Source organism: Mastigoproctus giganteus, chromosome 9 (assembly GCF_048544385.1).
Source record: "Mastigoproctus giganteus isolate SK-2022 chromosome 9, ASM4854438v1, whole genome shotgun sequence".
Taxonomy (NCBI): Eukaryota; Metazoa; Arthropoda; class Arachnida; order Uropygi; family Thelyphonidae; genus Mastigoproctus; species Mastigoproctus giganteus.
The window spans coordinates 70,366,426-70,384,025 of NC_143583.1; the positions used below are offsets into that span (position 1 = coordinate 70,366,426).

Sequence of the window (17,600 nt, forward strand, 5' to 3'; positions counted from 1 at the left end):
CAAGTGGTGGAACCCATGTTTAGTCTCCAGAGCTAAGTTCCGGTCAACCCTTCCCCATCTCTTCCATTATGCAATATGACTGATGACTTTTGAGTTTATGATGAACATCATGGTGACATCCAATCTTCCTTACATTTCGAGGGTACAGCTCTAAAACGGTGTTTGCATGCTGGCCACTAGTTACTACACCAGCCCGAACTTATTGGTAACTCTTTAGGAGGCTTCCGGATCAGCTGGTGTATAATCTTGCTACCTCTACTCTGCCAGATAGCTACTGGAGGGAGTCCGAGTAGTGTGTATGCAGGAGGGACATTGTCGAGGCCATGTTATGTCAAGGATCTGGGTATATCCTTACCATGTGTACGCCATATCCAAAAATTTCATTACTTCATATAGCGTGGGCGCCTCCGTAGCCAGGTGGGAAGGAGCAGCAGTGCGTAGCACATACTTCTTGATTAGACCGGGGTTCGAGCCCGTCACCACCAAATACGGAGTATGCGGAAAGGTCAAGGAATGACCACCGCATATCCCGGAGCAATATGGCCTTAGTTGCTAATGCTCCTAAAAACCAAACAACAACAACAACAACTTCATATAGCATGCCACCCCCCCCCCCCAAATATTTTTCTTACTATTGAATACACCATGAATTGTCAAACTAATAGAGTAAGCTTATCTGTGAAAAGATCTAAACCTCCCAAACACTTTCTAGTTCATTTCAAAAATATACATGGTCTCAATTCTAATCTCAGCAATGTCCATTTCCACTTGCAGTCTGCCAAACCCCATGTACTTTTTCTGACAGAATCTCAGTTATCGGTTGATTCAACTACTGCTCATCTCAGTTGCCCAAATTATTGGCTGTATGATTCCTTTTGCCTCAAAGGTGGTGCTTGTGCATATGTCCGTTCCGATATACCCTGTCAGAGACTTGGTAATTTGGAATCTCCTCTTTTCGATCTTCTATGGCTTAAAATCTCTCTACCTCTCTCTATCTCATTGTGTCAAATTCATCTGTTGTCTCTACCGTTTTTCCAAACTCCACTAATCACTTAGAGCTCTTTGATTTCCTCCCTTTGCAACTTGACTTTCTCCAGTCCACTTTCCTAACAGTGAGGTCATTTTCCTTGGTGATTTTAATGTTCACAACTCCAGCTAACTTCCATTTTCTAGTCACACCGACCCAGCTGGTCGAGATGCTGAGGCTTTTGCAATTACTAATGACCTTGCACAGATTGTTCATTTACCTACAAGAATACCGGACAATCCTAACCATACAGCTAACATGCTTGATCTTTTTCTCACAAACAACCCTTCTAAGTACATGGTCAAAGTGAGTGGTCCCTTAGGTACCTCAGATCACAACTTGGTGATTGTCTCTTCTCTGATGGAACCCTTATCTCATGGCTATTCCCAACCTCATATTGTTTGGCATTACAAGAATGCAAAATGGGATGACCTGCGAGTTTTCTTTTTTCCTTGGTCGGATTACTGTTTCAAAAATTCTGATGTCAACATTTGCTCAGATCGTGTCAGTGAAATTATTCTTGTAGGAATGGAATCCTTTATCCCACACTCCACTTTAAAATCTAAGTGGAGTGTGGGATAAAGTCCCTAAGGATGTTCAAGAGAAAAATGTTGCATATCGTAATTGGCTTGTTTCCAATTCTTCATTTTCATTTTCTGCCTACACCAAATCTCACAACAATTGTAAAGCAGCTATTAATCAGTCCAAACTAGATTTTGAACAGGCTAAGAGTAGAAAACTTGCTTCTTGCCCTAATGGTAGCCGAGCATTCTGGTCTCTTGCCAAAGCTATTTGCCGCAACTTTTGCCCATCTCTGCTCCCACCTCTGTCCAAACCAGATGGTTCTGTTGTCACTTTGGCCAAGGATAAAGCTGACCCTCTAGCATCCCATTTTCCTTCCAACTCATATATTAATGATCTTGGTAAAACACCTCCCACCATTCCCAACACGCTCAATTTAATGTTCCCTGTGGTCTTCTGTCATAAGGATGTCAGAAGGATTTTGGCGAATCTTGATGCTAAGAAAGTTCCAGGTCCTAATGTTATTTCTCCACTTGTTCTCAAAACCTGTGTTCCTCAACTTACTCCTGTTCTTCACCACGTTTTTTCACTTTCTTATTCCAAAGGTGTTTTTCCTTCTGCTTGGAAATTTGCTCATATCCAGCCAGTTCCTAAAAAGGGTGACAAATCCCTCCCATCCAATTATCGTGTCATTGCAATTACTTCTACTCTTTCTAAAGTAATGGAAAAATCAATTAACCGCCAACTCTTAAACTACCTAGAAACCTCTCTGATCAATGATCGCCAGTATGGATTCCATCAGTGCCGATCCCCTGGTGATATTCTGGCTTATGTTACCCATTTATGGACATTCGATGGAAAAGGTCAGTGAAACACAAGTGGTTGCTCTTGATATCTCAAAGGCTTATCGATTGTGCTTGGCCTAAAGGTCTTCCAAAGACGCTTCTATCTTATGGTTTGCCACTGTTTTTTGTAATTGGTTATCCAGTTTTCTCTCTGATCGCTCACTGAGGGTGATGGTAGATGGCTCTCTGTCTTCTAACTTCTCCACTAATGCTGGTGTCCCCCAAGGGTCAGTTCTTTCCCCCACTCTTTACCTCTTGTATATTGATGACCTTCTTCCATTGACTGGAGATCCTATCCATAGTTTTGCCAAAGATAGCATATTGCATTCCACCTTCCATTTTGAGAAACCTTGCCCTGATAAACTTCTCGAATATCCGCTACCAATTCCTTAAATGCCGATCTCCAGTGGGGCAAAGACAATTTAGTTGATTTCAATCCTTCTAAAACTCAGTCTTGTCTTATATCTCGCAAAAAGGATTCTTCTGCTCCTATGCTTAACTTTGGTTACACTCTGATTTCTGGGCAAAATGTTGTCTCTTTTAGGGATTACATTGACTTCTAATCTCTCTTGGCACAAGCACATTACAAATATTGCTTCTTCTGCATCTAAAAAACTTGGTTTTCTCTTTCGCTCTTGGCATTACTTTTCTTCTAAACAGCTGTTCACTCTGTATAAATGGCAAATCTGCCCTACCATGGAAGATTGTTCCAACATCTGGGGCAGTTCTCCCAAAACCTCTCAGGCTTCTAGATTCCATTCAGAAGAGGGCAGTTAGGTTAATTAATGACTCCTCTCCAACAGAGTCTCTCCACTGCTGTCTCATAGATGTACTGTTTCTGCTGCATGCCTTTTCTACAGATACTTCCATGGGCACTGTTCTTCTGAATTGGCTTCTATAATTCCCTCTCTCTCTCTTTCAAAACAGTCTGAACATATGCTGCCAACATACATTTACTGTACAACTTCAAACTCAGAACCAACTTTTCATCTTCATCGTTTATTCATTCAACTGCTTCTTGATTAAACTGGGGTTCGAGCCCGTGACCACCAAATACGGAGGATGCGGAAAGGTCAGGGAATGACCACCGCATATCTCCGGAGCAATATGGCCTTAGTTGCTAATGCTCCTAAAAACTAAATAACAAACAAACTAACAATAACATTCAACTGCCGTTTTCTGGAACAAACTTCCTTCATATGTATTTCCTGAAAATTACAGTCTACAGAAGTTCAAGTCTAATGTCAACAAATATCTTCTTTCATCTTCTCAAACTCAAGCATGGTACTAAGTACTTAGGTTCTAATACCTCTCATGTTTGGGGTTTTCATAAAAAAAAAATTTCTAAAAAAAGTTACTTTCCCAATCTCAAAAGGAGAGTAAATACATTCCCTGATATTGAAATAAAAGACTGCTTGATAATTTCTTAGACAGGTTTAAGGACTTGCCGAAGCTGAAGCCCTGCTTCGCCTTTCTTGTAAATCCATTCATGGTTGATGTGATCAACGATGGTTGTCCAATTCTCAAACCTGTGGTTACAGAATCATCTACTGTGGAAATGGAACTAATAGAATTACAGGAGGACCTTGGTCTAAAGTTGATCCATAAATCCCAGTCTACAATTGAGTTCTGGAAGCAAGTTCCAGGAATAAAATATCCTCAACTGAAGAAAACCAGTTTGTAGACTGGGATTTATGGAACTTAAACGACTCACAGCCAAGATGGAGACTCACAAGACCTCTACTAGCTGTAAATAGCCTGATAATTGTAGCAGTGTCTGTTTGTGTCATAAAAATGTTATGATAAGATTATTATTTTGTAAGGTGGTATCTGATTAAAATATCTCTAATTTTATTGGTTTATATTTTTCTCCAAATAAATATTAAAAATATATGTTTTTACCCCTTTTTTATTTTTGGCATTTAATGTTAATGAAATGCAAATTTGCATATTTTTCTAAGATGTTTCCGTAGTTCATTACCATATTAAATATGCTCAATATAGTTAAAAAAAATGATCAATCAGGATTTTGAAAACATCTGGTATATATATATATATGTATGTCTACTTTGTAATTATTGAAACTAATACAAATTAACAGTTTAAAAACTACATACATGAATAAATATTATTACGTACATGTATTTTGTAATATTTATATAAAAATTTTATAATAAAATGTGCATGTAACAATAAAAACGTGTGTGTAATATTTGTTCATGTCTTGCGGCTCTCAAACATCTGAAATTTATCATATGTGGCTCACCACCAAATACAGAGGATGCGGAAAGGTCAGGGAATGACCACCACATATTCCCGGAAAAATATGGCCTTAGTTGCTAATGCTCCTAAAAACCAAATAACATCATATGTGGCTCTTATGTTAAGCAAGTTTAGACACTCCTGGCATATAATTTACTTAACCCTTTTAATGCCTTCTACACGTCAGTTAGATCATCGTGCAGATGCCAAGGTTCCAGACAGCAGTTTACAGAACTGTAGTCTCTCCAAAGTTTATTTTAATAAAGAATAATGTCATCGAATCAACAAAAAAAGAAGGAAAAAACCCATTCTCTTGATCAAGAGAATGGGTAAATGTTTAATTTGAATTGCTATTACAGTACTCTACAATAAATTAATTTTTGATTACTTTATTGCCACAACCAACAAAAATTATACAGTACATAATTTTTGTTGGTTGCGGCATTGCTTACATTGATACATATTCCAAACTGTAGCTTTACGTTTTTTTTTTTTTTTTTGTTGCTATCCATTGTTTCTTTTTTTTCTTTTTTTCTTTGAATATAGTGCACTCAGATAACTGAAAAGTTTAGTTAACCATAATGCTCTACCTATATTTTAACTTACAATTTATTAAAATGTGTATTATATAATTGTAATGTGCCCAACATTTATTTGGATTTTCAGATTAGTTAAAACTGATATTTTTTTTTTACCATTACTGACATACTTATTCCTTTTTTTTTAGTATTTAGTGTATAATGGCAGCAACTGAGCAAGCATGTTATACACTAATAAATGTTCCTAGTGATTCTGAACCTCCTAATGAAATGCAGCTGAAGAATGATTTAGGTAATTTTATTCCTTTTTTAATAATTTAAATCGCAATATAGTTAAAAAATATACAGCAAATAATAAATAAATAATATACAGCAAAACCTTGTAATCCAGAATTTATCTAGCACTTTTGAAAATTTTATTTTAAAAAAATAATAAATAAAAGAGAAAGAACAACAAAAAATACAATTAAAAATTCAAGTTTTCTTCACAGTTGCTCAATGTTATGTGTAACTGTAAGAAAGCTGGTTTATCTTTCCGAAGGAACCTATCTGATTTTTTGCCGGACCATACAATGTATATGATTTTTCTAACACTTTGTCATGTAAAGTTGAAAATCCCCCCCCCCCCCAAATTTTAAGCTTGCAATGTATGCTGAAAATTTCTTTCATCTATGCACATGCACTCATTTCCCACAGCAGAATGAATAATTTTTTTATGCCTTGCCTTGTTATTACCCTATTTTCAAACAAGTGGCAGTATAGAGAGGTTATATCATCATTTATTTAAAAGACAAGACATTGCTATGAAAATTTATTTCAAGACTTGTTGGTCCTTCAGTTATTATTAGCCATATGGTGCAAGGAAGCCTGAGGCTTATGCTGCACCAGCCAAAAAAAAAAATTCCCGAGTTCTCTGAGAGAGAGAGAGAGAGAGAGAGAGAGAGAGAGAGAGAGAGAGAGAGAGAGAGAGAGAGAGAGAGAAAGAAGTAGAAAGGAATCACCAAGAAAGAGACGAATGATGATATCCAGCTCAGGACCCTGGGTGTGCCAAGCCCATACTCACCAGATGTGAGTCCCTGGGGTGATATGTAAGAAGAAAGAAAAAACAGTAGGCTGTTCAAGGTCATTCATTAGGCTTATCCACTCTATACATATGTTAAACAGCGAGTGACCTTGAGCCACCTATTATTTTTCATTTAATATGGTAAGTGGTTGTTAGTGGCATAATTTCCCACACTAAATGGTCAAAAACAAATTATTCAATGTGAATTGCTCTGTGGCATACAATGGAATAATTCAAAAAATATAAACTTACTAAAAGATCTCTTCTTATTCTAACTTATTTAGTCTAGTTGATAATGTAAAAAGCAGCTATCTTTATTATTTTGTATTTGATGAAATCAGATGGTTTTTTTTTTTTTTTTTGTTTTTTTTATGGTTTTTGCTAAGTGAACCTATCTTTATACATAGTACAGCCAAGTGGTTCCACTACTGGTAATGCTGTTGAAATCAACAAATGCAGTGCAGTTTGCTGTTGTAAATTTCAGTTTTATCTAGATACATAGAAGTTTGTTAATTATTCAGTTCATGTTTTGTTATTGTGTGTGTTTAAAGATTATTTATTTTATCACTATTGCTGAGTGAAAAAAACATCAGATTTCGAATATCTTGCAAACGACAAATATTGCTGCTGCTTAGGGAAATCTACTTTTGAAACATTGGAAATAATGCATCAGACTTATAGTGATGGGTCTTTGTCTCGTACTGCTCTGTTTTAATGGCATCGTGGATTTAAAGTGGCAAGAAAAAGTTAAGCACATGATGACCATGGTCATAACATGCTGGAAAAAATTTAGGAACAACCAGTTCATACATATATCAAAATCACTTTGACTGTTGATAAGCTTGCAGAAGTTTCAAACATTTTACACAGATGCTTTCATAGAATTTAAGCAGTGATTTGAACGTACCTTGGATTTCCCAGCATGTTATGCCTGAGAAGATGCTTACACTCAGTGTAATGAGTGATGACAGTTGGCAGTGATTTCATAATGGCATCTGATAATGATCTATTGTTCCTATGGTCCATCATCAGGGATAAGACCAGGTGTTTCTCTATGACCCACAAACAAACAAAACATGAGCTGCCAACTTAGGAATTCTTATTTGCTGCAATAAAAAGAATTCAAACAAGACAGGATGAAAGGGAATGTGATGGTAGGAATGTTTTTTTTTTTTTAAACACCATGATATTGTATACTGTGAATTCATTCCTCACGATGCCACTCTGAATAAGTTAAGATATTATATATAGCTGTGAGAATAAATTTGGCAAAAACATTCAGAACAATGGGTAGCAAAACATTGGAAGTCGTTGCAATTACAATGCTCTCTCGTAAAAAGAGAGTTCATTAAACACAATACTGTTGTATTATTCCCCCTCCCTTATTTGCCTGACATCTTACCAGGAAATTTTTTCACTTTCCCAAAAATGAAACAGTATTTATGAGGCTACTTCTTCCACAGTGAACAGGAGGTTATCAATGCAACTCACAATGCTCTCCTGGGTATTCAACCAGAATAGCTACCAGCAGTTATACGAAGAGTGGCAAAAGTGCATTACAACTTAAGAAAATTACTTTGAGAGTGGCACTGTCGTGTTTAAATTATGTTTGATATACGAATCTCATAAGATAAAAACCATAGTGTTTTCCCATGCAGTTTAAACTCCATACATAGAAAAAAACACTTGAGTGGCACATCTATTTTGCAGTTGCCATTTAGGCTAAATGGCTTTAGTCATTTTATCACCTGGCAGCTCACGTCAAACAGCTAATTTATTATTTTTTTTGTATAGGTAAACTCTATTTGATTAGGACTCTAATCTCCAAATAGGTTGTCATTTTGGTTGCCTTTTGAAATTATGCGATTCCTGAAACAGTGCTCAGTCACAGCAGTTGATATGCGGACACAGCTTGCAACATTCTCAATCTTCCTGAACATTTCACAAGTTTCCATAACACAGATTTTGATGGTGCCTTACAACATGGAAATTGCCTACAAAAATCAGTTTTAATTGACTTTTGAGTTAGTGTTAGTGAGTTAGAGAGAGAGCATGAACATATGCTCTTCTATGCTGGATGTTGTGTTCATTTATTTCTTTTGCTGCACATGCACATTTGTAGTTTTACAGGTGGCAACATTTATGGAACAAAAAATGGCTCTTGTACTATTTTTCTTGTAGGTTATTCACATTTTTATGGGTTCTGTTCTTGTTTAATGTGATCACTGTGTTTTAAAGAACTAAAATCAGTGTTTATGATTCAAAAAATAAAATTCAAAATTTTTAATTAATTTCAGAAAAAGGTGACATTAAAACAAAGATTGAAGCTTTGAAGAAAACTATCCATCTGATAATAAATGGTGAAAAATTTCCTTCCTTATTGATGACCATTATTAGGTTTGTACTTCCACTTCAAGATCATACAGTTAAGAAATTATTGTTGGTATTTTGGGAAATAGTTCCAAAGACTTCTCCAGATGGAAAACTTATGCAAGAGATGATTTTAGTCTGTGATGCTTACAGAAAGGTAAAACTTTTTTTCCCTTGAATATTCTATAAAGCAAATTATATATCTTTTAAAACTTTATATGTAGTATATTTTATAGGTTTCATAATTCAAATAAATTCTGGTTATAGAAAGTATTACTGTAAAAGGTTTTTTTTTTTTTTTTTTTTTATGAAAACCAAAACACAAGAGGTATTAGAACCTATAGTACTTATTACCCAGCATTGGTTGAATTTTGTGAAGATGAAAGAAGATACTTGTTGACATTAGACTTGAACTTCTCTAGATGATAATTTTCAGGAAATACGTATAAGGAAGGTTGTTCCAGAACACAGAAGTTGAGTGAATAAATAAGGAAAAAGAAAAGTGAGTTTTCTGGTTCTGTGAGTTTGAAGTTGGACAGTAAAACGATGTTGACTGTACGTGTTCGGACTACTTTGGAAAAGAGAGAGGGAATTATAGAAGCCAATTCAGAAGAACAGTGCGCGTGGAAGTATCTATAGAAAAGGCATGCAGCAGAAACAGAACGTCTATGGGACGGAGAGTAGAGAGACTCTGTTAGAGTTGGATCACTAATTAACTGAACTGCCCTCTTTTCGGTGGAATTTAGAAGCCTGGGAGAGGTTTTGGCGGTACCACCCCAGATGTGGGAACAAGGTAAAGTGGATTTGTGATTTGTACAGAGTGAACAGCTAGCTGTTCCAAAGAAAAGTAATGTCGAGAACAAAAGAGAAAACCTAGTTTTTTGGATGCAGAGGAAGCAATATTTGTAATATGCTTATGCCAAGAGAGAGAGAGAGATTAGAGGTCATGGTAATCTCCAATAGAGACATATGATCTTGCCTATAAATCAGAGTGCCTTCAAAGATAAGCATAGCATGCAGAAGAATCCTTTTTTTGCAAAATATAAAACAGGACTGAGTTTCAGAAGTATTAAAATCAACTAAGTTATCTTTGTCCACTGGAGAGTTACCTGTAGATCAGCATTTAAAGAATTGGTAGCGGATATTCGAGAAGTTGAAGCTGATTGAGCAGGGCAAGGTTTCTCGAACTGGAAGGTGGAATGCAATGTGCTATCATCAGCAAGCCTGGGTAGTATTTCCAGTCAATGGAAGAAGGTCATAAATATACAAGAGGAAAAGAGTGGGAAAACGAACTGAACCTTGGCAAACACCAGCATTAGTGGAGAAGTTGAAAACCATCTACCATCCGCTGCAGTGAGGGGATCAGAGAGAAAAACTGGATACCCAATTACAAAAAACAGTTGGCAAACCATAAGATGGAAGCTTATTTATGCAATATGACTTTTATGCTAGACATGATCGAAAGCCTTTGTAACATCAAGAGCAACTGCTTGAGTTTCACTAAACTTTTCCATTGAATTTGTCCATAGATGGGTAACATAAGCCATAATATCACCAGTGGATCGACACTGACAGAATCCATCCTGGTGATCAGATGGAAGGTTTCTGGATAGTTTGAGTTGGTGGTTAATTGATTTCTGCATTTCTTTAGAAAGAATAGAAGTAAATGCAATGGGATGACAATTGGATAGGAGAGATTTGTTACCCTTTTTAGAAAGTGGCTAGATATGAGCGAATTCTAAGATTTTTCTGTCTTTTACATTATATAGTATTATATAATGGATGTATACTGTGTTCAAGATGGATCTTTGATGCAGTTTTGTACTCAGATGTAATTATTTGATACTTTATATACTGTCTTTATACGCTTCATTAAAACCATGAGCTAATAGCTTATGGACCAGTCACAGGATGGAGTGAAATCTAGGAATTGGGTTGACTGGGGTAGATGTATCTCAAACTACTATGGATGCAAGAAAACAGATATCCAAAGGCTATCCTGGAATGGATACCTCCTAGGAGAAGAGGAAGACCTAGGAGGACATGGATGGATGGAGTACGGGAGTGCATGACAGCCCGAGGCTTAACCGACCAAGACACCCAGAACTGCACTTTATGGCAGGAAAAAATTCCTAACAAGAAATAACTTGTAGGCCGAGAAAACCCCATTGTAAATGGAAACACTCCTCTTGAAGAAGAAGAAGAAAATGACTAATGTATTCGCCCACTAATATTCTGTTCATAGCAGCCATACTCTACCTGTTACCCTGAATACATAATAATGTATGATATCTTTCCTTGATATCTCCTTTTCGGTAGAGCCGCCTCCGTTGCCAGGTGGGAAGGAGCAGCAGTGCGTAGCACACGCTTCTTGATTAGACCTGGGTTCGACCCCGTCACCACCAAATACGGAGGATGCAGAAAGGTCAGGGAATGACCACCGCACCGGAGCAATATGGCCTTAGTTGCTAATGCTCCTAAAAACCAAATAACAAACAAACAAACAAACATCCTTTTCGGTAGAGACAAAAAAAAAATTTGTCTACTCGGGGAAAAAAATTTTTCTTCCTGTTTTTTCTTATATATATATACTACACCCACCCACCTACCTACCCTTGTAGCTGAGTGGTCAGGAGTGGCAGTGCAGTATTGCACTCTTTGAGTAGACTTGGGCTCAAGCCCCTGGTTTCTAAATATGGTCAATCTGCCAACCCACACTGGACCAGTGTGGTGGCAGATTATGGTCTATATCCTCAACATGATTTGCTCAGGAGGCTCCCATCATGCAGTTGACAATGACTGCAGAATGATTTTTTATATTTATTTATTTAACATAAATTATAGTGTGAAATATCACATAGCTCAACAGAGAACTACATGCCAAATACCACAGGAATTCCAGTAATAGAAAGAGAAATGGCAAAGAAATTTTAATTAATTAATAACATGGATGTAGAAGACTTCTTCTATATGCTTCCTGTGGCTAAAAATGAAAATTAAAATGCAAATACAAATTTTGCTGGCTAGAGAGATATCATCTATATAAATATATAAGGGGGGGAAAATTATTTTGATTATTGAAAATATCAACAGCTAAAATGTTTTGCTAATAAAATTAGTTGTTGTTATTTGGTTTTTAGGAGCATTAGCAACTAAGGCCATATTGCTCCGGGGATGTGCGGTGGTCATTCCCTGACCTTTCCGTATCCTCCTTATTTGGTGGTCATGGGCTCGAACCCGGGTCTAATCAAGAAGCGTATGCTACCCACTACTGCTCCTGCCCACCTGGCTATGGAGGCGCCAATACAATTAGTTAATTTTGGCTAATATTAATGTGCTAAATATGAAGATGACGGTTAAAATTGATTATTAGCTCTAGTTTTGATGATACTATACATTTTCAGTTCGGTTTTGCCTGATTTTTGGGAAAATTTGCACTTGAGGTATTTGTGTGGCACTGCAGCCATTGGTTCTGAGTCACTATTTCCTCTCTGGGCACATCAGTCAGCTTGAGCCAGGCATCTTTCTTGCTATACTTGTTGTTTTTGACTGAGTAGAAATTTAAAATTTAGCATGCTGCATAAGTGTGTAAATAGTGTGAATAATTTTTGTTATTTGTGGTAAAGTGACATTTGCATCACAGAAGTGTGCTATTACTCTAATAATAATAAAGATACAACTGTTATTTTGGCTGCAAGGTTAGGGACCAAGGCAACAGCTGGGCACGTCATATTTACTGCTATACTTGTGCTTCTAATCTCCGCAGATGGTTAAATCACAAAGGATGTTCTTTATTTATCTTGTTTTAGGCCTACATAGTGTATTTTATAGAATATAAGACAGTCGGTATTTTCAAAACTTGAGTAAAATAATATGGGAGAGCCTTCAGATCATATAACAGACTTATTTTTGTATGGTACCACCACTTCAGCAGGGGATTTTCAAGAAGAAAAAGTGGACCTTAAGTTATCTGATTATACCATCTGCTAAGTCGCCTCCATAGCTAGGTGGGAAGGAGCAGCAGTGCATAGCACACGCTTCTTGATTAGACCAGGGTTCGAGCCTGTCACCACCAAATACAGAGGATACGGAAAGGTCAGGCAATCCCGGAGCAATATGGCCTTAGTTGCTAATGCTCCTAAAAACCAAATAACAAACAACAAACAACCATCTGCTATTTGACCAGTATCCCACATAGAAGGATTTCCCTTTTGTGAGCCACCAGCTGAATATGTTTTAGAATCTGATGAAAAGTCAGGTGATGGCTTGAGATAAATCACCTGAACCCTTCACATCAACAGATGCTGATTTTATTTCCAATTTTCACTCTGCAGAACCACACAAAATTACACAAATTCCAATAGACCATGCAGTTTGTATGAAAGAATCATAAAATAACATGAAGCTTATTGAATCCAACTACAAGGACTACCAATGGCATATTTTCAGTGACTTAAAAGTTATTGCCATCTTGTTGTGAATGCAGCAGGGAAACAAAATTTTGCTATTTTCTTTTTGCAAATGGAACAGTAGAGCATGGTCTTCTCATTACACAAGAAAAAACAGACCTTCAAAACAATCACTTGATCCAGGGATAAAAATGTCCATTACAGTCCACTAGTGGAGCCAAGCAAAATCCTGTTACCTCCCCTACACATAAAAGTGGGACTTGTGAAACAATTTGTTACGGCCATAGATCAAGATGGACCAGCTTTCAAATATCTCAAGGGAAAATTTGTAAGACTTGGTGATGCCAAAAATAAAGGAAAGTGGTTTCATTGACCCACAGATATGGGACCTTCTCAAGGATGGACTAGAATAAGAATGTCCTTTCTAGGAGGCCATAAAGTTCCAAAGAGAGAGAATGAATGGCTTTCCTCATTTTGTGATGAAACAAGAAAATTCAAGTAAGAAGTAAGCCTGTGTAACATGTAGTGACAGAAGGGTTAGTGGTGTAAGAAAACAGATTGGTATTGTTATATGTGCTCCAGGGGAGAGGGGGAAAAGTCTTGCATTCTGGTGAATGTTTCAAGAAATACCACACACACACTAAAATCATATAAATAACAAATATTTATATTGTTATTTCTATGATTATAATATTTATAATGTCTGAAACATTTTTCTTAATGTTTTATCAGTCACTTTTATTGTAATAACTCGTGTAAACTCGAAAATAATATTTGAAGAACTCATATTCAGTGTTCTTTTTCTTTTTTTTTTTTTTTTTTTCTCTCTTCTTGCTGGACCAGAACAGGAAGACAGCAGAAATAATGCTGAAGTTTTTTATAATATAACATGTTTTTTAATATAAGATATACTAAAACATTATGGTGGATGTTCTTTATTTATCTTGTTTTAGGCCTACATAGTGTATTTTATAGAATATAAGACAGCCGGTATTTTCAAAACTTGAGTAAAATAATATTTTTAATGCTGATTTCTCATCTCTGCATATGCATATAAATTAAAGAACAATAAAAAAATATTTTTAAAATTTTAGAACAATAAAAATATTGTTCAAAGAAACAAAAAAAAAATTAAATTTGTTGACCGGTGTGATTATTGAAAGTTTATGGCACACATTTTCTGCTTGATGAGTTCGTTAAAAAAAATATTTGTGTATGCATTTTAATTGTTATTGATAAATTTTTTTTTTCCCCTTACCTTAAAATTAGGACCTTCAACATCCCAATGAATTTATTCGGGGATCTACTTTAAGATTTTTATGCAAACTAAAAGAACCAGAACTTCTAGAACCATTAATGCCAGCTATACGTGCCTGCTTAGAACACCGTCATTCGTATGTCAGAAGGAATGCTGTACTAGCTATTTTTACTATTTATAAGTATGTGGCAATTTTTGACTGTTCTACCTAGTATAGATAACAGTTGTTAACTCTTGGTTTATTTCTTGCTAAGCAATTATCATTGATTTAAATTTATATAATTGACTATTGTAGAAACAAACACCATTATACCACATATTAAAACAGGTAGTTCTTGTTTAACAAATTTTCATTATAATGGATTATTTTGGCACCTTTTCTTTTTATATTTCTTAATATAAAAAGAAAAGGTGGAAGGATCAGAAAAACTGCTGTTGTGGAGTGTAAGAGTGCAAGTAAAAGGAAGGTTATCAGCTTTGGACATAAAGTAAAATAAGAGAAATGTTTGAAAACAGGGTTTGCATTATGGAGATAGTGAGCATGTCGAACTTGTCTTAAGAGTTTGGTTGCAATCATTATTTGTAAAGGAAAGGATACTTGATGAAAATTAAAGAATTGCAATTCTTTATTATTACTGAGATAGAAAAGTGTATCTTGAACACTTTGAAAAGTGTATCAGTGTGAAGGTTGTGTTTTTGTCTCCAACACAACCCTCATCCTATAGCCCATGGACTAAGAAGTTCTTGTCACCTTCAGAGAACAGTTATGAAGGCAGTTTCAGAAACTGATGGGGAAAATGCACCAGTGCTGTGGAATTATAGAGAAAAAAAGTGTTCTGGATGTAGTGAAGATTATCAACAGGTATGGTCTGACATCAAAGAAAGTAAGGTGGATGGATTATGGAAAACAGTGTATCCAAAAATTTATTTAATAAATGAATCCAGAATGAATACAATCATTTAGCGGTGGCAGCTGATGTCATGGTGATTGACATCAGCTGCCTCAACTGAATTTAGAAGTGTAGCTACAAGATATGGAGGAATTGCTCAGTTCTCGTGCTGAAGAATTGGAGAGTGATGAGATTATGGAACTGCAAAAGGCAGAGCCATGCAAGTATAGGTACTGGCAAGTCCTGCAATGAGTAGTCTTATGCTAAGGAATTAAATGAAACTCTAATCAGGCTTTTGTAGCAAGCCAAAGGTTTGTTTTTGAAAGAGGACCCTGACTTGGAGAGGTGCATGAAGGTTTACAATATTGATTAGCAAGTAGCACATTGCCAACATATTATGAAAGTGCTCTTTCATCTGAATCTAAGTGCTCTAGTGATTCAGGTGATACTACAAAAAATGAGCTCTCCCAACTTTGTTTTAAATTCAAATAGTTATTCATTAATAAATTATTTTTAATGTATGTACATTAAGGTACTAATTTAAGGCATTATATATTAAGGAATTATGGAATACATTTAAAGCAAAAAATCACAGAAGCCATGAACGCATACATACCTTAAAGAAAATATTGCAAGAGGAGGATGTTGAAATAGATGACTGCAGAGCTGGCTGGTCAAGTAGAGCAGAAAAAGATAGCATGGGACAGTTACAGAGTGATGAAAAGTAATGAAGCCTACAACAGGTACAAATTGATCTGTAATAGTACCACAAATAAGGTCTGGGAGGCCAAGGCTGCATATGAGAAAGCATTGGCTAAGAGAGCAAAGAATGGGGACAAGGACTTTTTCATGTATGGAATACAACAAGAAGAAAGCTAATCAGATTGGACCTTTGTGCACTGGGTGTGGGAAAATCTTAGATAACCCAACTGATTTTTCATGAATTTAATAGGTACTTTGCATCTGTCTTTACTGATGAAGGACCTTTTGTGCTGAGAAGCAGCTGTGTAAGCAAGGCTGAGCCATATGAAATTGGTGATGTCATTATTAGAAAAAATTTTGAGCATAAAGGCAAGTAAGGCTCCTGGAGTTGATGGCATATACCCTATAGTTTTGAGGGAGAGCATGAGGGAGTATATTGAACCATCGAGGTTAATTGTGAGGGCATCTTTGAATTGGAGAAGTGCCAATGTATCGCCAATACATAAAAGCGTTACTAATAGTGAAGTTGGTAACTACAGACTGGTTAGTCTGACTTGAGTGGTAGGAGAAATTTTAGAGGCAATGGTTAAGAGTGCAATCCAGGGACATTTAGATAGATATGGCATTCTGAAGAACACACTTAATGGCTTTTGTTAAGAGAAAATCATGTTTAACTAACTTATTGGGCTATTTTGACACAGTTACTCATAAAGTCGAGTTAGGAAACAATTTTGATATAGTTTATTTCGATTTTAGCAAAGCATTTGACTCGGTACCTCATGAGAGGTTTCTCTACAAGCTTGAACAGGTTGGGATAACTGGTAAGAATATATGGATTGTTGGGTGTTGCTGGGTAGAAGGCAGAGGGTTGTGACTTATGGATCTTCTTCAGATTGGTGCAGTGTCAGGAGTGGGGTTCCTCGATGATTGGTTCTTGGACTACTGTTGTTTCTCATTTTCATAAATGACATCGACGAAGGGATAGAAGGCTGGATTTCAAAACTTGCAGATGACATAAAGATTGGCAGAATCGTTAATGATTAGTGCCAAGCAGTGCTCCTTCAGGATGACCCGAACAGACTTTAAATATAGTCAGAGAAGTGGCAGCTATGTTTTAATGCTTCTAAATGCAAGGTGCAAATAAATTATACACTTGGTGGGGTTGAATTAAAAATAGTGGAGGAGGAAAAGGATCTGGGAGTTGCAATACAGGCATGTATGAAATTTTCTGTTAGGCAGCCAGGAAAGCCCATGGCGTCCTATTGATGATTTATTGAATGTTATTCTGTAGAGATAGGAAGGTTATAATCACATGTATAAGGCAATTGTAAGACCAAATTTGGAATGCTGTGTTCAAGTATGGTGACTTCATCTGAAAAAAGACATTGAGCTTCTTGAAAGAGTTCAAAGACGGGCAACTCAGTTATATGTGCTAACAGAGCTTGGCAACCAGGCACCTCAAAGGTGGCCTGATTGAGGTTTATAAGGCTCTAAGAGGGATTAGTAAAATGAATGATGGTGGAATTCTTACTATTATTTTTACTGTTATAAAAAATTCCAGAACTAGGGGCCATAAATTCAAATTACAGTGGTTGAGCTTTAGGAAGGAAGGAAGTTTTCTTTTAGCCAGTGAAGTCGTTGATTATTGGAACAAGTCAGCCCTTGAGGCTGATAGTTTGAATAAATTCAGATTTTAACTGGATAATTACCTGT

At 36.3% G+C, this 17,600-nt stretch overlaps 1 protein-coding gene across 2 annotated transcripts in view; it reads left to right on the forward strand.

Moving 5' to 3' along the window:
* betaCOP (coatomer subunit beta) overlaps positions 1-17,600 on the forward strand; it is a 234,667-nt gene that overhangs the window by 9,303 nt on the left and 207,764 nt on the right. For both annotated transcript variants that reach the window (XM_090381759.1, XM_090381760.1), the window contains exons 2-4: positions 5,384-5,487; positions 8,556-8,785; positions 14,307-14,476. In XM_090381759.1, the coding sequence (XP_090237885.1) occupies positions 5,397-5,487; positions 8,556-8,785; positions 14,307-14,476 (491 nt within the window). In that variant the 5' untranslated portion in view covers positions 5,384-5,396. The remainder of the gene's footprint in view (positions 1-5,383; positions 5,488-8,555; positions 8,786-14,306; positions 14,477-17,600) is intronic.